We start from the raw sequence: 25676 nt of genomic DNA on the forward strand, positions 1-25676 counted from the left end.
ATAGCAAGTATGTTTGTTTTGATATGATGTACAATAATTTACAAATGAACACTTAAATTAAAACAGCTGAAAAAATGTATTTATCTCATTCTCAACTGATTTGTTCCTTTTCTATTTATACTAACAACAGAATTCCCTAAGGATGCCTTATTTAGTGAAGCTACATTGGAGGTTTTCTCACAGCTCCCAACACAATCATTTACTAGAAATAGTGAAATGGCATCCAGTGTCATGTTAATGAGGTTTCTACTGTGCTTAACAATCCCTCAAACAAGCTCTTTGTGTAGTGCAGACCTTTGTTTGCCAAGTTATTTTTGTTTAATTTACTGTTCATTTTTAACCCATGAATCATCTCATTTTCTGTTTGGTCCTTTTAATTATTTCCTACAATCAGACAAAATGACATGCTTTAATGTAAACTCAAAGCTATTATGCGAAGTGCACTTTTAAAATTTTGATAACACATGTAAAAACCAGAAATTTATGAATGCTGTTATAGGTTACTCTTCTTCCACTGCTTTGCAGGCAGTTCCAATTCAAGGTGCGGCAAAATGACATTTTCTAACAACAATGGGGCAAGCTATGAATCAGCCCTAGAAAAAACAAATTAATTAACAAATTACAATATAACATTATCAAGTCTGCTTACTATAATGTGTCAATGGTGCTGGAACATATCCCGCATTATCAATGACAGGGAAATAAACAATAAGAAACGTGTAAATAAGTAAAAATGAAGTAAAAGTAAAAATGAACCTTCATTCATTCTTATTGCAATAAAGGTACCCTAAACATTTAAAAATACAGGGCTATTCAAAATGAAAGAGCATATTTCAAAAATGTATTTCAAACAAGCTATACAAGACAGAAACACATTCCGCACATCACTGGATACAGGAAAGTTCAAAGTTTGGTCCTATGGTCTTTGAGGTTGCATGCACTCAACATGAGCACCATGTGTGGCATTACAAACATCAAAACGGTAGACCATTTCTTGCTACACACGAGTCAACTGGTCCCTAGTTACTGAATTAGCAGCTTCCTCAATTCGATGTCGCAAATCTTGAAGATTACCAGGCATAGGTGGAACAAACACTCTTTCTTTAATGTACCCCCACAGATAAAAATTACAGGGGGTAAGGTCTGGAGACCTGGGAGGCCATAGACAATGAACAAGATCTTGTTGTCCACATCTTCCAATCTATCATTCTGGAATGGTGTTGTTCAGGTAATGCCGGACCTCCAAGTGGAAATGAGGCAGGGCACCATCTTGCATGAAAATGAACTCATTGGAATCTTCTTGAAGTTGAATCTTTAAACTTTCCTCTATCCAGGGATGTGTGGAATGTGTTTCTATCTTATACAATTTGTTGGAAATAAATTTTTGAAATATGCTCTTTCATTTTGAATAGCCCTGTATACTGTATTGCTTTTTTGCACTTTCAGTAATGAATTTTCAGGTTTATGAGCTCAAAGATTCAGGACATAATTTTAAGTGTTCACATCTTTATGTAATCCGAGTGCTTGGTTACTAGCCGAGGTGAGATGTCCAAAAAGTACTAAAGGTTTTCTTCAATTTCTTAACCACCACCACTACAATTTTCAATCTGAATGGACTTGGCCACTTCCAGGACTATCAAGAATCCATACCTATCTGATTTATTTCAGAAATCTACAAGTGACCATCAGATGGGAGGTTCCATCACTTTTGAAGACAAATCATACCGTATTATTTTATAGTAGAAATTACACATAAATCTGACATCTATATATACTACTTAGCTATGTACAAAATTAATTTAAAATGTGTATAAATTATTAAAGACATTAATTTATTAGATAAGAAAGACTGTAAAGATCAAGCATTGTAAGTGGTGTGTTTTTAAGCAAGAGTTGAATTAATTAGCTAATCTAATTAGCTCTTAGATGGAGCTCCAAATACATACCAACAAAGAGAGTTCCACAATATGTAGCCACAAACCTAAACAAAGATTATTAAGAGTTGCAAAACATAGTTGGTAGAGTTTTAAATTTAATTCTGTATTATAAAGGAAGCCAGTGTTGCTGAGCTAGTTAGGGGATGATAGATTTGGTTGGTAGACAAAGTCACAGCAGTGAGATTGCGTTGGTTTGGACATGTGCAGAGGAGAGATGCTGAGTATATTGGGAGAAGGATGCTAAAGATAGAGCTGCTAGGGAAGAGAAAAAGAGGAAGGCCTAAGCAAAGGTTTATGGATGTGGTGAGAGAGGACATGCAGGTGATGGGTGTAACAGAGCAAGATGCAGAGGACACAAAGATTTGGAAGAAGATGATCTGCTGTGGTGACCCCTAACACCTAAAAAGTTCTTTTAGGCTGTTGTGATATCTGTGCAGAAGCGGATGTGAGGGGTTATAGGAGGAAAACGGAAGTATTTGTTGTTGGTGTGGATGTTAATAAAAAGTAGTTAAGCATTATACATGTGTGAAGCGCTATTTCTGATACAACAGCTCTCCTGGTATATGGATATTATAGAAACATGGGGAAAAGGAAAATGAAAAACACAAAATTTGTATTAGGGTCTACTGACTTTTCACAAAAATTGATTTTTTTTTCATTCCATATAGTGAGTTTTTCTTTGGTAAAAACAAGGTTAGGGTTACACAAACAGCATATTTGCTTTCTTGCTCTTAAATTTGTTTGTAACTTTAAAACACTATCACACTAAAAAAGGTAGATTGAATTGAGTTGAATTGCTTTGAAAAAAATGACATGGAGAAAAAGGTGTAGTGTTTTTTTCCAGTAAAATTAAAGAATTCCTCAATGGTCTGAAAAACTTTGCATCTGTAGGTTTAAGAGTGCTGCCTCTTTGGAAATTATAATACACTAGCCAACCCGCGGTGTACCATACGCCGCATAATCTGGCCTTATTTTTAAATGATTTTTAAGCACAGGGAGAAAATTAACATTTGAAAATCGCGGCTTCTCCTCCCAGATCGAGGGATGGGGGTGGACGGCGCTGGGGCAGAGTCCACATGCACCTCGCTTTTCTATATATAATCCACCAAGTTAGCCGACAACAGTAGTAGCGTGGGGAGGGGGGTGTGTACAAAGTGCAGGGACATAATCAGTGCGAGCGTATGACTCGCAGTTACTGGTAATTCCACGGTTTGCAGCAAGAATGGGGTTCAACGGCTTACACACGCCTTTCTGCGCCGGATAGACACACGTTGATCCATTCAGTGTAGCGCGTGTGTAGTTACCTGATGCAGGAATCTGTATAAAATTGAAAGAAGTGTTGTTGCAAGGAAATACATTTGAAGCGGTGGCCATGGAAGGCAAATGAACAGTCAACGCGGCTTACAGCTGGATTGATGCCGTATTTTGTGTCACCCGACCATGGTAGTTTCGGGGTTTGGGGGGGGGGGGTGTGTAAAGGGTAGGGACGTAATCAGTGCGAGCGTATGAGTCGGACTTTCTGGGAATTCCTCGTTGTTGGGGAACAAATGTAAACCCCGGTTGATCCATTCAGTGTAATGCACGTGCAGTACGGGACATCAGAGACCTGTTAATGCTCAATCTTATGCATAATTATTTATTGAATGCTAAACACTTCCGGAAAGACACAGTTGTCTAAAAGGGGTTGGTCTGAGAATACAACAGTAAGTGAATGAAAAGATGGAACTCTGGAGAGAGCAAAATATAACACAATAGTGAACCCGCGGCATAACAAACGCCGCATAATTATTTATTGATGGTTGAACACTTCTGGAAAGACACATTTGTTTAAAAAGGGAGGGTTTGAGGATACAACAGAAAGTGAATGAAAAGATGGAACTCTGGAGAGAGCAACATTTTTGCAGTGTTACCGATTGTGCATATTAAATCTTGAGAGACAGGGCGTCTTTGTGTGGTGAGTTGTTGCAGTTTGTGACGACGTCGCCAAAGTTATCCCAATGCTGGCAAACAAAGCCAACAGCCATGTTGCGAAGTTTGAGAGCAACAGTTTCGTCAATGACATTTTTCCAAAAAAACCTGACTGATAGGCAGGTTATCGATGGGGGACGCGGTCGGGTGTCATAACCGAAAATAATAATGAAAAGTCAACGTGGCTCAGAGGTGTTATATGGACTCATAGCACAGACAAAAGGGACTAACTGGGTGGTCGGTGAGTTTTTGCGTTTGGGCACATGAGCAGGCAGTGTGAATGCATAGAGAGCGAGGGTAGACGCGGGCCGGGAAAAAAGGAGTGTTGGTGAGCGGGGAAACGTCTTCCGTGTTCCTGCAGGACCATATAAGAAGACGCATGTTTGTCGCGGATGCGAATTGCTGTATGTAGCATGTAAAACAGTTTGGTATGGTGCACGCAGTCGTGCCTCGTAAATGAAAAGTCAACGTGGCTCAGACGTGCATCTGTACTGTAGCCCTGCCGAACATAAATGATGTCGTTTTTTCAGACTTGTCGCGTCTGAGTTGGTGGGCGTGGCTCTGCGACTTGTCGTCGTATCCAATGGTCTTGGGTGTCTTACTTGTCGGCAGCTTAGTGAATCCACGCCCCTTCCGGCGTGCTTGCCATGGGTGGCTACTTGTCTCCCGGCTTAGTGAATTATATATATAGATTATTAGTGTTGAATAATTTTTATTCCATTGCATTCCAATCTGCTCCTGCAGAAAATCTTGAAATATATAGCCCTTCTGTTACCTCTGGACATGACCTTATATATCTGCTTAACGGCTCTGCCATTGTTTTTTTCTTTATTTACTATAATATAGTCCCAGTTACTCAATGTAAAGGTTTCGTGTTAACCCTCATTCATCATTTAGCTAAACAAGTTCTTTACACATGTAAAACATCAGGAAAAAATTGAATATAGCCATAATTTCAGTTCAATAAACTCTGGAGCACTAGTTATAAATCTCATAAGTGAAGCATTTCACTACATATTGCATTGTATGTTTAATGTGTATGGTGACAAAAAGAACAATTTGAATTTGAAGACACGGGGATAATGTGCAAACACCACACAAATAACAAGCGGACATACATTTAAAAACCAAGAAAACTGGATCCATGAGGCAGCAGTGCTAACCACTGCATTATTGTGCCACCCCATATTTGTTAATATTAGGATCAAAGACGTTTTTTTTAGTTAATCAAGCATTTAATTAGATTTGTTAACTTATGTACATAAGTTAAATCAAAGAAATTTAGACTTTGCATTGTTTACATGTACATTTCAGTTCCTACTTTTTATTGTCATTTAGATACCTTTGAATTTTATGTACATTTTGCTGTAGACATTTATGGTTCAAATGTGTACTGAAGTAATACACTTGAATCCTTAAAATGTTTCTAATGTATTGATTACATTAAAATTTCCCAAACAGCTAATAAGGGAGAAATTGCTAATTAGACTTTTTTTATTTCTAAACTATTACTTAAGGTTTTTCTTGGGAGATGCACTTTATTAAACAGTTGGGTGAATATTTACCTGAGGTCCAGTATACAGTATTTGTGACTGAATTTTCCATAAAAAACAAGTATTGCACAAAACCATCCAAACACAAATAATGAACGTAAATTGTTAATAACAGGAAAAATGTGAAATAATGTTTTAAGTGATGACTTTTCATTTGTAAATTCTCTAGGCAATAAGTGAGCAAATGGCACCATAACCTTTTTGGGAGATACCATTTCAACAAAGGGCTTAAATGAGCTGAAGAAATACATAACTGTTCCTAAAACTCTTTGTAAAAAGCCAAATAAACAAAACATGATCCAGGCTTAATCTGGTTCCTGGTTGCTAGTGGAAAACCATAAATGCAGGAAGCTACTTGTTCATTATCACTCTGGAAAGCATCTACCATAAATCACCTTTGTGCTCACTCCCTGAAAAGACAAGCGTATAGAAATATCAATGTTTCAGTTGCATGCAAAAGTAATTAAAAAGTGGCAGTCAGCTCAGCCCAAGAATAAATAAATACAGGTGGCATTGGAAAGCAAAGGATGAGGTTAGAATTTATTCACTGGAAACCTCACATGCTAGTAAACCCAACATTATACAATTTTCTTAGCCATCCGCTTTGATAAGAAAGGCCTGCAAAACTTTTACAAGTGAGCCTATCTCAATTTAAATCATTGCAATGGGGTGATAGTATAAACCAAGCATTTTATTTTTTTTATCATGACATAGAAAATATGGGGAGCTCTTGAAAAGTATGCCACATTTTCAGGACTGATGGGAAATTGAAAATATATAGAATTTAGACATTAGCATTTAGACATTAGGAGTTTGAAATGAAGACCATGGATGTGTGGCTGAAAACTAAAGAGTTAATAGACCTATGGAGTAATCTAAAATGTAATGAGAAGCAACTTTAATAAAATAAATATGGGGCAGGATGGAGAATAAAAACAGGAAGGAGAATTTGTATTCCTCCCTCAAATATTTAAATATTAAATATCAAATATTTAAATGAGGTCCTTGAAAGTGACAGAAAGATTGTTGTCAGAAGTCATTTCAGTTCTAAACAAGTCTGATTTGTGTTTTCTAACACCAAAAGGTTAAAAATACATTTTTTAATACTTTATACTTAATACTTTTTTTAAAATCACATTTACAAAAGCTTGCAGCCCATACAACAAATGAGTACCTGACTAACAGTACGTTCTTGTTTTTCACGGCACCAGACAGTGGCGACACGTTACATGTTGTTCATATGTAAGAATTTCACTATTCTCTGTAAAAGTGACAGTACTACTACAATTACTAAACACTGAAATTGTCTGGCAAAATCAGGAAAAAATAGATAAACTATTAGATAAATGGTTTAGAAATGTACTGTTTTGATGTGAGATTGTACATATAACTTGATAAATGTTTTGTATGTCTTTTATTTCTAATTTGGGCAAAGGAATGGGTATGTTTGAATTTTACGACAGGATTTGGGAGATGTGTGTTTTAAACCAGTTTGGCAAGTGTTTCTTTGCTAAAGTCATTTCTACCCCCGCAAATGGGCTAAGGTGTACTTTAACATATGGTTTGGGGGCAGGTGTTAAGATGTTCTATTTCCCCCATTGGTCTGAGGTATGGCTGTTTGGAATTGGCTTGGTTCAGAGGCCTTTAAGTACTACGACGCCCTATTGGCTGTAGGGGTTGGACAGAACATCTATAAATATATGTGTTTAATCTCACAATCTCTCTCTTACTAACCAATATCTGAAAGAAGCATCTCTCTTGCTAACCTGTGATGATGTAGAAGTATCTCTCTCTTACTAACCAACATCTGAAAGAAGCATCTCTCTTGCTAACCTGTGATGATGTAGAAGTATCTCTTTCTTACCAACCAACATATGATGAAGAAGCATCTCTCTTGCTAACCTGTGATGATGACGAGAACACAATGAACAGCACAGCTCAGCAGCCATTTTGAACAGACATGTGGCTGAAAGCTGAGCACCAATGTGCCTTAACTAGAGACATTTAAGTAACCACAAGACTGTGTGCCACCTGAACTACATATCATCATTTAATCAGGTTGTATGGTTGCCAATATTCAAATATACTTTGCATTTTGTTATTATTTCTGAATATTATCAATAATACATTATTTTATGTGTAACTTAACTTCTGCTTGTCATTTTACTACATCTAATTGCCTAAGGTAATAGATATGGAAGGGAAGGTGAGGATAAGTTATATACAATAATACCTTACAAACAGTGGTAAGTCTGTGAGATTAGGCATTCTAAGGCTACATATTAATAATACAATAGGGGAAAGTAGAACAATATATATTACTCTACCAAGACAAAACAATTGGCGTAGTCGGCAGAATTTTGGGGTACCCATGTTTTGCACCCTGTTTGCAAATACTGTTGATGTATGTGTGTGTTTATGTATGTGAATTTAGGGCATCCAGTGCACAAATGCGGTGGAAGTAAAACATTGTTTGGTTGCTGAATGGAATATAACCAACAAAGTGTAGAGACTTAATGTGTGTCACGAGGACACCCGCATGTTTGTTAGTGCTGGTCATAGTGAGTCCCTAATTAAAGTGCTAGGGAGTGGTGAGAAATGCATGCGTCATTCATACGGCATTTAAGTGGTTAAAGTGCTAAGGAGTGATGGGACATGCATTCATCATTCATACGGCACTTATTCATTTAGGATCTTTGTGTATGTATGTGTATGTTTGCTTACAGGGACAAAAGTAGGCCAACCCATAACAAAGGTGGCAAATTGTATTTGAGTAAAATTGTAGACTCAGAAATGCCTAAATTTAAATTAAAGTCAGCCATCTTACAGTGGAGTGGCAGAAGCAAGCAGGCTAAAGCTAGGAAACCTGTAATGCAGGTAGAGAAAGAAGAAGCTGAGCTGAGCATGCCACAAAATGGAAGGGGGCTGGAAGGATTAAAAGCAGGAAAACAGAAACCAGGTATAAAGAAGACAGCTGCTGTTATAAGAGGTTTACTATCTTGCATTATTGGTAATAAGGAAGATCAGTATAAGGAAGAAAATAGTAAAGTGAATGAAAGTGAGAATGGAATGTTGTGTGAAAGTTTTGAAAGACGTAACAGTTGGTGTGAAAATTGTGAAATGCCAGCATGTAGAACACCCACTGCTGAAGTGGAATGCACAGAAAGCAGGGGAAACAAGGAGGGAAAACCACCCATGGTGAAAGTTAGGGCAATAGTAATGGGATCTGACTGGAATCCTAAAACATGGGTGGGTGACTTACATGAGACAGATGAGTGGTCAGATAAAGAGTGGGAATGTGAATGTGAGGAAAAGGAGAGAGATGAAAGGAAGGGAAAACAGAAAGGATGTTTTCTTCCATTATTATTCTGCACTGCACCACAATCTCCAGATAATTATGAGTTCTGTCCAGTGTTTAAAGAACATGCTACACTGATAGATATTTCACCACTGTTAGGAAAGGTAACCAGTGCTGCATTGAAATTTGATTTAGGACAAAGAAATCAGATAGAAGGCAGAGAAGCTGGCGAGTGTGAATGGCAATTGTTGACTAGAGGGCATGAACTGGATAATGGCATAAGGATACTGAGTGAAGAAAGTGTGGAATTAAAGCAAAGAACAATGGAAATTAAGGGAATTCAAGTGTTTGTGTGTGAAAGGTCTAAAAGTGCTAATGCAAGGATGGCTGAGTTGGTAAGAAAGTGCACAAGTTTAGGAGTTGGTTTGAATGAAACAGGACAAGCCAAAGAACAAAGGAAGGGGGGTGGTGCAGCAGGAAGGTTTCCAAGCTCAGGCAACAAGCCAGGAATGCACAGGAGTGTGAAGGTCCTAACAGCTGTGCTAGGGCCAGCAGTAATTAAAAAACACACACATTTAGGTTCAGTAATTCGAAACCTGACTGACCAGTTGTTTAAAAAGACAGCCTATGGAACTCCATGCAATAAAATGGAGAAAAGTGAGCTGGTCTTGGATAAAGAACACAGGTCAGTTTTAGGAGAGATGCTGGATCTGGCACTGGGATTTTGGAGAGGTTATAGCCCACACTTTCAAGTAGCAGTTACCAGAAAATAAAAAAATAAAAAAGAACACACAGGCAAATGAAAAAAAAAATAAAAGGGTAGCGCAGGAAGACAGGAAAGGGAAAATAGTTATTTCTGTTTCCATTTTCTGGCCTTTTGCAATAGTGCTACTTCTATTGTAAGGTTTTATGGACTTTGGGTTGGTGCAGGTAATAAATAGTGAAGGCAATTAGCAGAGTAAAATCCATGCAGGAGATTGGGTTACCACTAGCACATTGGATCAGAGGGGCACTAGTGGCCAAGCTGTTCCAATGAATGTCTGGAAGCAAAGTTTGAGTTTTGGCACCAGGTTTAAACAACCAAAAAGATGAGATGGACAGAAACTGCTTTGTCACCTTCCATTTTGCAGACCTGCCTACATAGCGGAATGAAAAAAAGAAACAGGAAAAGACAATAAGCAAAGATTAAAGACAAAGACATGAAGAAGAACCGAACAGACATCAAGAAAAAGACACTTACTGGGGTTTAAGTGAGTAACAAGTCCACAAGTCACATAATAATAGGACTAGTCAAAATAGCTATAGTTTAAAATGAAAGGTTTGTTCATTACTGCAGCAAATTTATATTCCAAGGGGTGGAAACTGAACAAACCAGTTAGGAATGCCAAAATAAGGGGATTAATTTTGGGTTTATACAGTATACATTCTGGGTATTAATTATTTAAGTGGGATAATTAATATAATTAATACTATTATTAAGGAAAATGTATACTAAGAAAATTGGTGAACATTTCAGGAAAGCAGGTGCAGCCGGTACATTTGCAAGTCATATGGGTTCCGATGTTTAGGTATAGTCTAATTGGGAAAATACGGAAGCCCTGCTGAGGTTGTCAGCTGTGGTACTAGCACAGGACCAGTGGCCCAATTCTGAACTGAGGTGTTTAGCACAACGAGTACACATATGGTGAGCAAACAACTCTAGGGGTGGCCTACAGGGGGAATGGTGAGTTGCATAGCTGTGATGTCTCATGGTGGTGATGCCAGCCTATACTGGTAAAGGCTGGTGGCAGTCAAGAGTTGCACCATGGGTAGGAAAGCACAAGAGGCAACTAAATCAACCCCAAATGTGTGAAGATGGACCACAGAGGTTGGTTTGTGATCAGTTTATGCAGTGGCACATGTGCTCTCACTTGGGCAGAACTGGTTGTACTGGCACCTGTGGCATGTTACCTTTGAAATATTGATGTTAATTGTACAGCTGCATATGCTTAAATGAATAGTTTGGGACAGGGGTCTAATTAGCAGTTAGACACAAAACCAGTAAAGAACAAAGGTCACTTTTAGGAATTCACACAACAGACTAAATTGCAGTGGGCTAGTTTAGTGGAAGGTGTGGACTTGTCTCATTTTGAACCACCAGATCTGATGACATATGAAGACTGCAGAAAGCTAAAGGAACAGTTGAAGCAAGCCGGAGCAGATACAAGTCATCAGAAGCGCATCCAAGTTCTTCAGATTGTCTTTGAAATAAAGAAGATATGTAATGGACAAATGGTCATTGACAACTTTTAACACTGGGACAGCAAATACTGCAAATCAATGCACAAGTTATGCAACAGACTCGTTAAACAATTAAGACTGTTTATAAAGACATTGTACAAAACATTCATCGGGGTGGAGTGTTGTGATGTGAGATTTTACGTATAACTTGATAAATGTTTTGTATGTCTTTTATTTCTAATTTGGGCAAAGCAATGTAATTTAGTGTTTACCCCCCCCCCCCCCCCACCCCCTTAGGAATGGGTCTGTTTGAATTTTATGACAGGATTTGGGGGATGTGTGTTTTAAACCAGTTTGGCAAGTGTTTCTTTGCTAAAGTCATTTCTACCCCCGCAAATGGGCTAAGGTGTACTTTAACATATGGTTTGGGGGCAGGTGTTAAGATGTTCTATTTCCCCCATTGGTCTGAGGTATGGCTGTTTGGAATTGGCTTGGTTCAGAGGCCTTTAAGTACTACGACGCCCTATTGGCTGTAGGGGTTGGACAGAACATCTATAAATGTATGTGTTTAACCTCACAATGTCACTCTTACTAACCAACATCTGAAAGAAGCATCTCTCTTGCTAACCTGTGATGATGTAGAAGTATCTCTCTCTTACTAACCAACATCTGAAAGAAGCATCTCTCTTGCTAACCTGTGATGATGTAGAAGTATCTCTTTCTTACCAACCAACATATGATGAAGAAGCATCTCTCTTGCTAACCTGTGATGATGAAGAGAACACAATGAACAGCACAGCTCAGCAGCCATTTTGAACAGACATGTGGCTGAAAGCTGAGCACCAATGTGCCTTAACTAGAGACATTTAAGTAACCACAAGACTGTGTGCCACCTGAACTACATATCATCATTTAATCAGGTTGTATGGTTGCCAATATTCAAATATACTTTGCATTTTGTTATTATTTCTGAATATTATCAATAATACATTATTTTATGTGTAACTTAACTTCTGCTTGTCTTTTTACTACATCTAATTGCCTAAGGTAATAGATATAGAAGGGAAGGTGGGGATAAGTTATATACAATAATACCTTATAAACAGTGGTAAGTCTGTGAGATTAGGCATTCTAAGGCTACATATTAATAATACAATAGGGGAAAGTAGAACAATATATATTACTCTACCAAGACAAAACATGTTCAATATGCAATAAAATGCTTTGTTGCTAAACTCCACGACTGCATTTAGAAGAACATAAAAGACAATGACATATACATGACTTTATGAATTTAGAAAATGATCATGTTATATGAGTGCAACAGCATGCATTATAAAGAATCATAAAATATGTAATAAATAATAAATAGCAAAATAAATATCTTAATAACTTAAATAATTTAATGTAAGAGTGTTAACAATCAGGCATTATGTTTTTCTATATACTTTTCTCACTAAAGATGTGAATGGACTGTGGAAAAAAGTTCCTCCTCAGTCTCTCTGCAACTGGTCTTCAGGCAGTGATGCCATTTTCCTGACCACAGCACACAAAAGAGGCTGGCATCTTTGATAATTTTCTTTGTTCAAGTTCAGCATTGCTGGCGTTGATGTCCTGGAAGTTAGGGAGTGCACACTCAATGATGTGTTCACTCTTTGCTAAGCTTTGTGGTCATACTGCATGCTCACAGACTCTCCACTTCATCCAGGTAAGCCTGCTCATTATTGTTTGTTATTGGGCCTACCACAGCTGCACAGCTGTGTCATTGGCAAACTTGACAATGACGTTTGAGTCATGTGCAGCTGTGCAGCTATATGTGAGAGTATAGCAGAGGGCTTAGAACACAGCTGTGTTGGGCACCTATGTTGAGAGTGAGGGATGATGAGTTGTGGCCACCCGCGCAAACCAGTAGGGATCTGCCAGTCAGGAAGTTAAAAAACTAGCCGCACAACGAATTCTTGGATATACATTTTATGAGTAGTGTCAAATACCTATAGCATTCAGAGTGTTATGTAGACTTATTGCTCTTATTTTCTTTGGGTAGGAGAGAGAGAGAGAGAAGTTGGGAGCATGCGCTAATAGCACATTGCCACATCCACCACATGATGAACCATCTGAATTGACTCCTTAAATGAAAACACACAAACCAATATATTTTCCAACTTTACTTACTCAATGGAAACTATAACATCCAAGCGAAAGATTTCACAATTACAGTTCAGAAGAATTTAAAAAAATAAGAAATCCTGAGATTAATAAAGGATCACCCCCCACCCCCCCCCACCCCCCAAACAATATTTGTAAACTCAATCAGGTGTAAGTAACCACCATTTCCATTGCAGACCATGGTTACTGGCTTCCACCTCTCATCAATCGCAATCAGTGTGATTAGTGAAGCAAAAAATAGCTGTCACTGGAGCATTCCCTTGTGTGGTAGTGCAACTGACAGTAAATAACTGACTATAGGTGGCAAGCCATTTTCAAAAGATCTCAGGGATAGAGTTGTGGACAGACATAAGGCAGATCCAGATCTAAACAGACTAGTACCTGCTACAAGAAAAATATAACCATTCTACTTTGTTGCAGCTAGGAGGTTACATCTTCTTCTTCTGGCTGCTCCCATTTAGGGGTCGCCACAGCAGATTACCCGTATCCATCTATCCCAGTCTTTTACATCATTTTCTGCTACACAGACTGCCTTCATGCCCTCCTTCACCACATCCACAAACCTCCTCTTTGGCCTTCCCTTTTTTCTGTTGCCTGCAGATTCCATCCTCAACATTCTTTTCCCGATCTACCCATCATCTCTTCTCTGCACGTGCCCAAACCATCTCAATCTAGCCTCTCTCACTTTGTCACTAAACTGTCATTCCTGTGTTGTCCCTCTAATACAATTAGGTCCAAAGGTATTTGCACAGTGACACAACTGTCATAATTTTGGATTTATATGCCACCACAATGGACTTGAAATGAAAAAATAATTACATGATTGAAGTGTAGGCTCCCAGCATTAATTCAAAGGGTTTAACAGAAATATTGTATGAGCCAATTATGAATGCCACTTTTATACATGGTCCCCCCCATTTTCAGGAGCTCAAAAGTATTTGGACAATCGACAAGCTGTTCCATAGTCAGGTGTGAGCAGATCCCTCATTATTTATTTAACTATTAAGCAGGTAAAAGGTCTGGAATTGACTCCAAGTGTGGAATTTGCATTTGGAAGCTGTCACTGTTAACTCTCAATATGATGTCCAAACAGTTCTCCATGCAATTAGAAACAGGCCATCATTAGGTAGATAAAACAATAGCAGAAATGCCAGGAGTGTTCAAATCAACCATCTGCTTTCCTGTATTTCCGCATTCCACCACCAAGTCTCTTTGTCTTCCTTCCTCTGTCCAAAATTCACACCAAGCACCTTCCCAGCTCTCTCCCTTACCATTGATGTTCCAATCATCTATCCAGGCTTCACCACCACTCAGCGCTTGACATACTTCCCTCTCTGAATTTCACACAATAGTCTTACGCTTTCAGCTTCTACCACATAATCATTGGTTCCATTCTCACTCTCTTCCTCTTTTCACCTTGAAATTCATCCTGCATAGCACCAATTAATGCTGTCTAACTACACTACTACATGCCATCACTTTTACAGTCTCTAATCTGTTTCACATTGCATCTCCTTACATACTGTAGGGCATAGTCCACCTGTGTGCACCTTCCTCCACTCTTATACATTGCCCTGAAAAAATACATATTCACCACTGTCATTTCCATCCTTTTTGCAAAATCAGCTGTCATCTGTCCTTCAACATTTCTCTCTTAACACCATAACTGCCCATCATGTTCTTATCACCTTGTCCCTACTGTGTGCTTGGTGTGTGGGTGTGGTGGGTGTGTGTGCCCTGTGGTGTGCTGGCACACAGCCTGGGGTTTGTTCCTGTTTTGCGCCCTGTGCTGGCTGGGATTGACTCCAGCAGACCCCCATGTCCCTGTGTTAGGATATAGCAGGTAGGATAATGGATTATAAAATATATTTTTCAAATATAGAATATTAGAGCAATATCTATAAAGCATCTCAGTGTACAAATCATATAAGCATTAAGTATTTAGAAGAATATAACATTTCTGGATTACTCAGTCTTCTGAAAAATGATTAAACAAAAGGTTCATTGGTGCTAATATAATGTGTCCAATATTTTAAATTGATATTTCTAAAATACTGACAGAACAGTGCTGCCGTACCATTGTCTACCACTCCAGGGAACTCATTAAAGTGACATACTGTGCATACTAGTGTTGTCCAATGAATATCTCTACTCTGTGCACTTTGTCTCAGAGACCAATCATTGATAATAAGATAGTGACAGAACACAATCTAGGTAACTTGAGTACAGAGGTCCTGCACTCTGTATTGATAAAACTTTAAAGTCTGACAGAATTCTTACTATTTTTATTACATGGAAAGGGAATAAATTAAACTATGACCAGTAAGAGCATATAATTATCAGAAAAACACAGTTAATATTGATAAATATTTTCTAGCCATCTCTTGAAAATAGGAAATATCCACTACTTTAAAATTTGTGATCCTGCACATTTAAAACAAGGTCAGTGCAGTACATTTAAATCTGCTGGAAATATAACAAAGTTATACTAGTCCATAATGTAATTTGGGCAGGATAATTCAACAAAATTGAGTATACTGTACACACTTAGACAAGTGCACACATAAAGTTGTTCAACATTTATGTTACAGTGGCATTACAAAAACGTTATTATCAGTATAGAAAATATTGCTATTAATGTTAAAACACTGATTGAACTCACATAAACGTGCCACATTATGCCACTGCCATTAGAAATCTGCAGTGCTTTAATATTCACCTACAATCTGCAAGATCCATGCTTCCTAGAATCAAGTGAGACTACTATAATACATTTCAAATCTCTGAGCAGATGCAGATCTCTGTTCAAACAGACATTAAATATTTTTCATAATGCAATCCCTAGTGCACTGCCTAAACATTGTAATGTGGTTCTGAATCAACAGGCCGTGCAATTGCTGAAAAACTGTCAATTAAGTAAGAAATCAGGTATGAATTGCATGCAAAACAGTAACACATGAATACATTGCTGATGAAAAAGAGGTGTAAGGGAGAATGTTAGAGTCTGAATTGTTTTTGAATTTTAAAAAATGAAATAAATAAAATGAAAGTCATACAATTTCCATATTTACTTCATGGACAAGTTAACATTGGAAGAAAAATCACGAAAAACATTTATTATAACAGGCTTGTGTTAATGCTAAGCCACACTGCACCAAGCCTTTATGTTATACACTCTGGGTCTGACCAGTTCCTCCATGATGGCCCATGTCGAGCTGTTGAATTAGTAAACTTAAGACTCTGAACTACAGCTTGAGAAATTTCTACAATATCTGCAAACATTCTTTTGTTTCAGCTTTAAATAACTATAGATAGAACTTTATTTGTCCCCTGGGGAAAATTTGTTTTTTAAGTGAAACTCTTTAAATAAATAAATACATAAGTAGATAGATACCGGTTATTAAATAAAAAAATATACACACACACTTTGCTCTGAACACACACTAGAATGACTATAAAGCAAGAAGATTCAAAATAAAGAAAAGTTCTTACTTGGCTGTCACAGTCTCTGCAAGACATTATGCAGACAAATTGCATAATAATAATTTTATATATTATATTAACACACAGACACAGTAAACTGAACATATTGTAGATACATTCCCAAAACCAAAACATACAGTAATGAAGCAAAAGGTTGTCTGAAAATAGAGAGTGAGGGAGAAGAAACTTTGGTTACTATATGTGGCTTACTTTTTTATGGTCTTATTAGAAGCACTGAATCAGTAGGACAGTGTACTGAAACCCCACTTAATTTGTTATATAGTCAAATTTCACATGAATTTATAAATACCAACCAATTTGCTATTTTCGTTATACTGCGACAGTCGTTTCCTAAGCCTTTGTTATAAAATGAACAACATTATCTTCTCTGTTGACGGGTTTTTGTACAACGTCATCTCTATTCCGGGATCCAGCAACTGCCTGTTCCTATCAGCGGGTTATTTCATGACACAAACAGTTGACGATAAGAAGTTAATAAGAAGTTCACTACACAGGATTGTCTGACTAAACACAAAAAAAAACTCATTCACAACTCTTGCAATGTGACATCTGCAAAGCAACATTTCCAAACCAACTCAGTCTCAGCAGACATACACACAATCCTATTCCCGTTACCACAGGTACTTCACCTAATTCCTGTCTTCCCATCCAAGAGTACAACATTGGGACTCCAGACCAGCAGTGCAAACACTGTCATGCACTATACTGGCCTGCTGAGCGTAATACATCCAACAAGTACTCAAGGTGCTGCTACAATAGTAAAGTAGCTTTACCACCTTTGCGGGAGCCACCTGTGTCTTTACAACAGCTTCTTACACAGCAAACATCAAAAGCTAAAAATGATCGTGAACACATTCGAGAATACAACTCTTCTCTAGCGTTTGCTTCCATGGGTGCACAGATAACTCAACCTCCTGGCCATGGACCATACTGTTTTAAAAGACACGGGCAAATTTATCACCAAATCTCTCCACTATACGCTAATACTTCTACTTCTCCAGGATATATTTTTGACACTATTGACCATGAGATATTGCTGATGCGGCTTGAACATCTTGTTGGGCTTAAAGGGGCTGCTCTTAACTGGTTCAGTTCATATTTAACTGGTAGACACTTTTCAGTGACTTTAAATTCCTCTTTTTCGTCTACTGCTCCTCTTAAATATGGTGTTCCTCAGGGATCCATTTTGGGTCCTATTTTATTCTCTATATACCTTCATCCTATTGGAGCTATTTTTAGGAAATTTAACATTTCTTTTCACTGCTATGCTGATGACACACAGGTTTATATTCCTGTCTGCAACTCTGCAATAAATCAACTCCACAACTGTCTTTCTGAACTTAGATCCTGGATGGCTAATAATTTTCTTGATCTGAATCAAAATAAAACGGAGGTGCTTATAGTGGGTCCATCAGCTAAAGCCCAAATTGGTCTTGGACTTCTCAGCTCTTTCTCTGTCTTTTGCAAACCTCAAGTCCGCAATCTTGGTGTAATGTTTGACAGTAACCTCTCTTTTGAGAAACAAGTAAATTCTGTAGTCAAGAGTTGCTTTTTCCAGCTTTGTCTATTAGGTAAGATCAAGCCTTTTTTATCTTCTAGGGATCTTGAGAAAGCTACTCATACTTTTATTTTTTTTCACCTTGATTACTACAACTCGCTGTATTCTGGGATTAGCAAATCCTTTATTCACAGGTTAGAGCTGGTCCAGAATGCTGTCGCTTGCTTTCTGGTTGGGGCAAGAAAGTATGACTCTGTTTCTCCTATTTTAGCTTCTTTACACTGGCTGCCTGTCAGTTTTCAAATTGATTTTAAAATCTTGTTGCTAGTTTTTAAATCTTTACATGGGCCTGCTCCTGCCTGTTTATCCAAATTGTGTGTTTTACACCAGCAATCCAGAGTGCTTAGATCTTCTGGTCAGTTGTCTGTTGTTGTCCCTCGTACCAAGTGTAAATCCAAGGAGGACAGGGCTTTTGCAGCTGCTGCTCCTCGCCTGTGGAACTCTTTACCTCATCACATAAAGGAGTCGTCTACAATTGAACTGTTTAAAACAAGATTAAAGACTCATTTCTATTCACTTGCATTCCGTGACCTTCAGTAATACTGATGGTTTCCTCATTGTGATTATATAACATCACTTCTATTTATTATTTATTTTATTTTTATTTATGTTCATATATTTTTATTTCTATTTATGTTATTTATGTTGTTTGTTTTTTCTTTTATTCTATTATTGTAAAGCACTTTGGCCACAGCATTCCTATGTTGTTTTAAATGTGCTGTATACATAAATTGACATTGACATTGACATATGGACAGCTGTATGCTTTTGACACAGTGCAAGCTACTGAAGTACACTTACAAAATAAAGCAAACTCTGCATGCAGCGAAAATTTACTTCTCCAGCTAGATTCCATGCTCAGAACCATCAACCCCTTTGCTAAATCATACAAGCACATGTATGAAAATCACTCAGTCCAATCCAACAGCATCTGTACAAATGGTTTTCAAGGAAAACCGTAGGCAGGGTTTATGACGATACAATGCCCCAACATGTCACACCAATGTTGCAGCGATTTTCGTCGGAGAAGATGGCGAACCGCCTGCCGAAAGGGACATTTGCATCTATTCCATAGGCAACTCCTGTAAACAGATTTCCACACTCAATATGAATTGCAATCCAATGGTTTACCCACTTTTATTCCTTTATGGAGACATTGGCTGGCACAAAGATTTACAACATGTATCTGATAAAAGAACCGCCACGCGAATAAGGCTTACTGAATTCCAATTTTACACGTACAGATTATCAATGAGGAATACATTTAGTATTTTGCACTCCAGCGGCAAACTATTCCAACAGTACGTCGTAGAGGCATATGTTAAAACAGAGGGCACACATCTCAACTATCTCAGATTACATCAACAAGATCTGCGTGTGGAACAATACAAAGGACTATCAGACGCACTGCAAGCAAATGCTGAAAATAAAATACGCGTAGACAAAATGATTATATTACCGTCCACATTTCCAGAAAGTCCAAGATACATGCAACAAAACTATCAGGATGCCATGGCCATAGTACTTAATTCGGAAAGCCTGATTTATTTATCACTTTCACATGTAATCCTGCTTGGCCGGAAATTCTACTTGCACTGTCGGATACCCAAAGACCAGAGCACAGACCTGGTACCAGTCTTCAGCCACGGTCAGTTGTACATGGCTTTTTCTAGTGTTAGATCTTTCGACTCATTATCTGACTTCTCCACCAAAACACCTATGCACAACTGTGTCTTTCAAGAAGTATTTATTTCTTCTTGATTTCTGAATTCTTTTCTCACCGTTTTCCATTTTTATTCTTACACCGCCATATGCTATGGCGGGCGTCAGCTAGTTATTATTATTACCATTAAAATACTGACTTTTACAATATAAGGTATATGACCTGATAAACTGTAGTAGTCCCGAAAATATTGTGGCACTCACTGCCAAGGTGCCTACAGCTTCACACTCACTAAATGGCTTCTACATATAACTAATGCTGCCTGATTGTCTCTGAAAGCAATGCTTTTCAAAATGACAGCTCCAACACCAGAGCACAATTTACTCTAATTAGCTCATGTTGCCCTCTGTTCAGTTCATGATCCACATAGTCTTGTGTTATAGTCGGCTAAACTAAATCACAAGAAAATATCTTTTTTTGTTTATTCAGAAGACATTTTAAACCAGTTCAGATGGTTTACGTGAAAAGAGTATTACATATTTTTATTGTTATTATCCTGTTATGGTATTTCAAAATTAATGTGTACAGTCTACCTAGTGTACCCTAAATGACCTATACACTAGGCCTCTGTCCTGTGTTACTCAATCCTGTCTGTGGTGGCTATATTTGTTCAATGCAACTACTGTTCCTAAAAAGTCAGTATACTTTAATGATACTGCCTGCGTGGAATTTACATGTTCTCCCTTTATCTACATGTGTCTATTTCTGAATACTTCAGTTTTCCTCCCACATTCCCAAAGACATTTGTGCTGGGTTAACAAGTAATTCCAAAATAACCGATTTGTGAGTGTGAGAGGGCCCGGCAATATACTAGCACACTTTACAGGACTGTTTCCAGTCTTCTGCCTGTTGGCCTCACAGCTGTAGAAACCTGTCTTCTGATATCAGCCTGTGGATTGTGATGGACGGCCGGCGTTTCAGTCTAGCCAGGACGTCCCTCAACTAAGAGAGAGAGTTGTTTTAGGATACTACATCCTCCGGGACGCTAGATGACAGCTCCCCTGGACGGAAATGGTTCCCTGGATTCCCGCAGGGCAGCATGGGACATGGAGTCTGGTTCTTCAGCCCTGTTGGGTGCCGTGGGTGCCAACAGGGGGAGCTCACCAAGAACCCGGGGACTATTATGGTGATGTTAACCCAGAAACCCGCAGTACTTCCGGGACACCTGAAGAAGGTGTTTGACCCGGAGATGGGTCAGAGACTTTAAAAGGACTATGGGAAACCCCAGCAGATCGAGCTGGAGTTGGGTGGGAGTGTGATGGAGCTTCTGGGAGTTGGAGGAGTGTATTGATTGTTATTGTATTATTGAAGAATTGTGGAGTGTGCGGTGCTTTGTGCACTTTATTGAAGAGAATATATTAAAGAATCTTCTTGTGTTTTTATACGTGTGTCTGGGACGTCTGTCTGGTGGGTTCAACAGGGCCCTATAGAGCACATTATACCACAGGATATAGTTGTCTTTCCAGAGTGTTCTGGTTTCCTGTGGTATGTGTTTTTAGACATTTAAGTAAGAATTTCACTGTTCTCTGTAATAGTGACAATGGAAAGGTACTATATAAATACAATGCATTATTATTATTATCAGTAGTTGTAGTATTACTAGTACTAATACTATTGATCATTACTATTACTGCTACTAAGATATGCACGTTGGTTGATCGGCATGTCTCAGTTGGTCCAGGGTAAGTAAACACTGATGTGTTTATGTCTGTGTCCTGTGATGATTAGAGTCCAGATTCAGGCTTGGTTCCTGCCTTGTACCCAATTCTGCCAAGACAGTCCTCAGTTATAACAACTGCATAATGGAATAATATCAATCAGAATCAGGTTCATAAAATGGACTGGTATGCACGGTCAACCCAGCCAGAAGGGGTTGCACAAGCTAGTGTAGTCTTAGTGCTGGTCTCAAGCACTGGTAAACTGAAGAGGTGTACGTCAGGAAAGGCATCCGGAATAAAACCTGTGCCAAATTAAACATGCGGATGAGAAACAAAATGTCCATACCAGATCAGTTGAGGCCTGAGTTAACAATGGCTGCCAACGACGCTGCTGTCCAGCAGGGTACTGGCAGAATCTATGCTACTGCCGGACAAAGAAGGCAAAGGAGAACACGAACAAGTGGGTTCAAAGACAATAGGATAGGAGGAAGGGAAACAATGTGGAGTTCAGAGCCAGAACTTTGAATGTTGGCACTGGTAAAGGGAGAGAGCTGGCAGAGGTGGTAGAGTAAAAAAAGATCATCTCTGAGCCATTTCCTGTTTGCAATGGTGACAGATGAGGTATGCAATGGACAGATGAGGTCAAACAGGAGTTTACGTGGACTATGATGTACATTGTGATCTATGGTGAGAGTAGATAGGAGGTTGAGGCGAACCTGGAGAGGTGGAGGTACACACTAGATAGAAGGGGGGTGAAAATCAGTAAGAGTACAACAGAATGCATGTACATAAAAAAGAGGGAAGGTGGCAGAAAGGCACAACTGCAAGGAGAAGAGGTGGTGAAGGTAGACAAATTTATATACTTGGGTTCAACAGTCCAAAGCAATGGAGAGTGTGGCAGGGAGGTGAAGGAAAGAGTGCAGGCAGAGTGGACTGAGTGGAGAAGAGTGGCAGGAGTGATTAGTGATAGAAGTGTATGTGCAAGAGTGAAAGGGAAGGTCTATAAAACGGTAGTGAGAACAGCTGTGGTTTGGAGACTGTGGCACTGACATAAAGACAGGAGGCAGAGTTGGAAGAGGTGGAGATGAAGATGGTATGATTTTCACGTGGGGTAATGAGGGGAGACAGGATTATGAATGAGTGTATTAGAGGGACAACACAAGTATGACAGTTTGGTGACAAAGTGAAAGAGGCTATACTGAGATGGTATGTGCAGAGGAAAGATGAGGAGTACCTCAGGAAAAGAATATTGAGGATGGAATTGCCAGGCAAGAGGAAAAGAGGAAGACCAAAGAGAAGTTTTATGGGTGTGGTGAGGGCGGACATGAAAGCAGTCGGTGTAGCAGAAAAATGATGTAAAAGACTGAAGACTGATGTAAAAATGATGAAGACGGATGATCCTCTGTTGCGACCCCTAAACGGGAGCAGCTAAAAGAAGAAGGAGGATTTGTAGTTATTGTCAATATGGATGAACATTTAGGCAAAGATGAAAAAGGTCTTTGTAGGGTAACATTTTTTGATGCTATTTTCTGTTGCCATATGGTCTTAACTTTGTAATTTCTATTCTTATATTTAATTATTTAAATTTAGGTAAGTTAAGATGCATTTATTCTTTTGAAACATCCATAGATGTGAACATCTTAGTACATTTGGGGTACATAATTGTAATTTTTTCCTGTTCAACATTGTTTTCCCTTTTGTTCATAAATGAGTTCAGCTATCTGGGCTTTTTAATTGAAGTGTAGTTTATACTATAACAACACTGTATACTGAACTAAATTTACTCTAATTAAATCCATAGCATCAAGTAAATATTACAATTGTAAAATGAAAGCAACAATGTAATCCCGTGTAATGCTAATAAGGGCAGACCATTACAGCAGATTTTCACCACACTTTTATGTCAGTAGTTTATATTTGAATGCTTCCCTTTGCCAAAACATGAAGAGAAGAAAAAAAATGTGCTTTGCTTTTCAATAGGATTGCACATTTCTGTGTTTCTAAAAGGTCAATGTAGATTTGTTTTTATTACTTGTATCCAAGTTTTGTATTTCCTCTTTCTATTCCATTGTAAGAACATTTTTGTCTAATTAGAGGCATACATTTTATTCAATAAGTGTCTCTGTCTTTTTGAAATTAATGAAAATCATCCTATTGAACATTAGTGCTACAGAAACAAATTCACCAGTCAAGAATTAATGAAAGAAATATAAATATCAAGTTAAAAATGTTGGATTTAGGGAGAAAGGGAAAAACTTTGATGGATTAAAGTGGCGAAGAACTCCAATTGAACTGCATTCCTACCTTTTTCAAAGAGATGATGCCTTCTCTTGTTTCCCTGTCAGTGGATATGTTGAAGGTGGAAGTTCCATCTCCGTTCACAATACTGTACTTTATCTCTGCATTAACTCCAATGTCATCATCATATGCTTTGATTTTACCCACAGGTTTTCCAACTTGTGCTGATTCTGGTACATACAACTGATGGTTTTCTGTGAAATATGACATATTTATCAATACAAAATATAGCAACATCAGAAAATAAAGATCAGATCTGTTAAAAACTTTCTTTCATCATTTCTAAGTTCATATTTTGCTGGACACCACATATTCTAGTGCATGGAATTAAAAAGAAGTACTCTCTGAGATTGTACAGTGGAAACCTCTTAGAAATTCTTCTCATTCTCCTGCATGGCAGGAGTCTACTTTTAGATTTTAAATTTTCATTCCAGGATATTTTTTTCATTCACAGAGGGAAAAAAAAGACGTACACACCCGTGCTTCATTTCTCACAAGCTTAGGCAGATGTTATGCTTTCCTCTGACATAATTCATTGCTTGCAGATCCGATAGGGTTTGAATAATTATAAAAGGTGACACACAAAAAAGTAGTCACACGCACAGTAAGGAAGTACACTTTTGGGTTTAGAGGCAGCTAACATTATCAGAAGAAGCTAGCAGTTAGTCCTTGTGCATGTAGCTGCATTTGTTGGAGTAGCATACTTCAATTATGTAACTGCATGTCCATACAGTCTCCTTAAGTTGGCATGTGAAGAATTTGTGCAACAACATCTTATTGCATGTTTTCCCACAAAATGCACAATCCAGTAGTTGGTGAAAAAAGTGACATACTACTGATTCTATGAGCAATGCACCAATACCAAGAAACCCGTCTGTCAATACTCCATACTTTCATATGGAAAGAAGTTCCCATAAGCTGATGCCATGATTATCACAGTAGATGGAAGTGGCACAAAACTCTTATTAATGAGTACTCCATAGTTTGATGGCTATTTTTGGTGCAGCACCTGATAAAATTAAGTGTTTGTACATTCCGCACTAAGTGCTACTTTCACACATTTCTTGACTAATATTATGCACAATAGCAGAGAGAGATGTTGTCATCTTAACTGAAGATATGCCTGCCATTATTTGCTACCAAATTACAGACTTATTGGCTTGTCACTTTTATCCAGTGTTTAATAGTTGATCAAAACTTTTAATGGAGTATACTTGGCATCATGCTCTCATAGTATCATATTTTATGTAATACAGATAAAGACTAGAACGAAGCGGAAAAGTGTTACAAAAGAGCTTCTAAATGTGTAATGCACATAATGTAATATTTTGAAGTTAAATTTCAAATTTATTGCCATGTGACTTCGTTGCTTACATGTCTTCTACAAAGTATTATAGTAACACAATTGAAATAACAGACAAAGAATACAAACAGTAAAAACACCACCATACATTAAATGCATCAGCATATGATAAATACAATATACACCTATGCAAATGTCACTATGAGTTGCTCCTGAGTCTTATTTGCTAGAATAAAGGAGGGTGCAAACTAACTGTAAGGGATAGCTAAGATTTGCCTTTCTAAGGTAGTTTGATATAAACATTCAGAACAAAAGGGAGCATTGTGTGAGTAGTCTTGGCTGACTTCATCATCTTCTGTGGTGCTTTGCAGTCCAGAGCTAACCCGGTGTGCTACCAGGTTGTAATACAGCCAGTGAGAACAGACTCTACTGTATAAATATAAAAATGGAAGAACATAAATGGAGACATCAGGACCATACATCTGAGGAA

General features: G+C 38.1%; 1 protein-coding gene across 3 annotated transcripts in view; it reads right to left on the reverse strand.

Moving 5' to 3' along the window:
• The window catches only part of LOC114653468 (cadherin-18), a 1070530-nt gene that overhangs the window by 202946 nt on the left and 841908 nt on the right, over positions 1-25676 (reverse strand). For all 3 annotated transcript variants that reach the window (XM_051928932.1, XM_051928933.1, XM_028803814.2), the window contains one exon: positions 23890-24077. In XM_051928932.1, the coding sequence (XP_051784892.1) occupies positions 23890-24077 (188 nt within the window). The remainder of the gene's footprint in view (positions 1-23889; positions 24078-25676) is intronic.

This window comes from Erpetoichthys calabaricus, chromosome 6 (assembly GCF_900747795.2).
Source record: "Erpetoichthys calabaricus chromosome 6, fErpCal1.3, whole genome shotgun sequence".
Classification (NCBI taxonomy): Eukaryota; Metazoa; Chordata; class Cladistia; order Polypteriformes; family Polypteridae; genus Erpetoichthys; species Erpetoichthys calabaricus.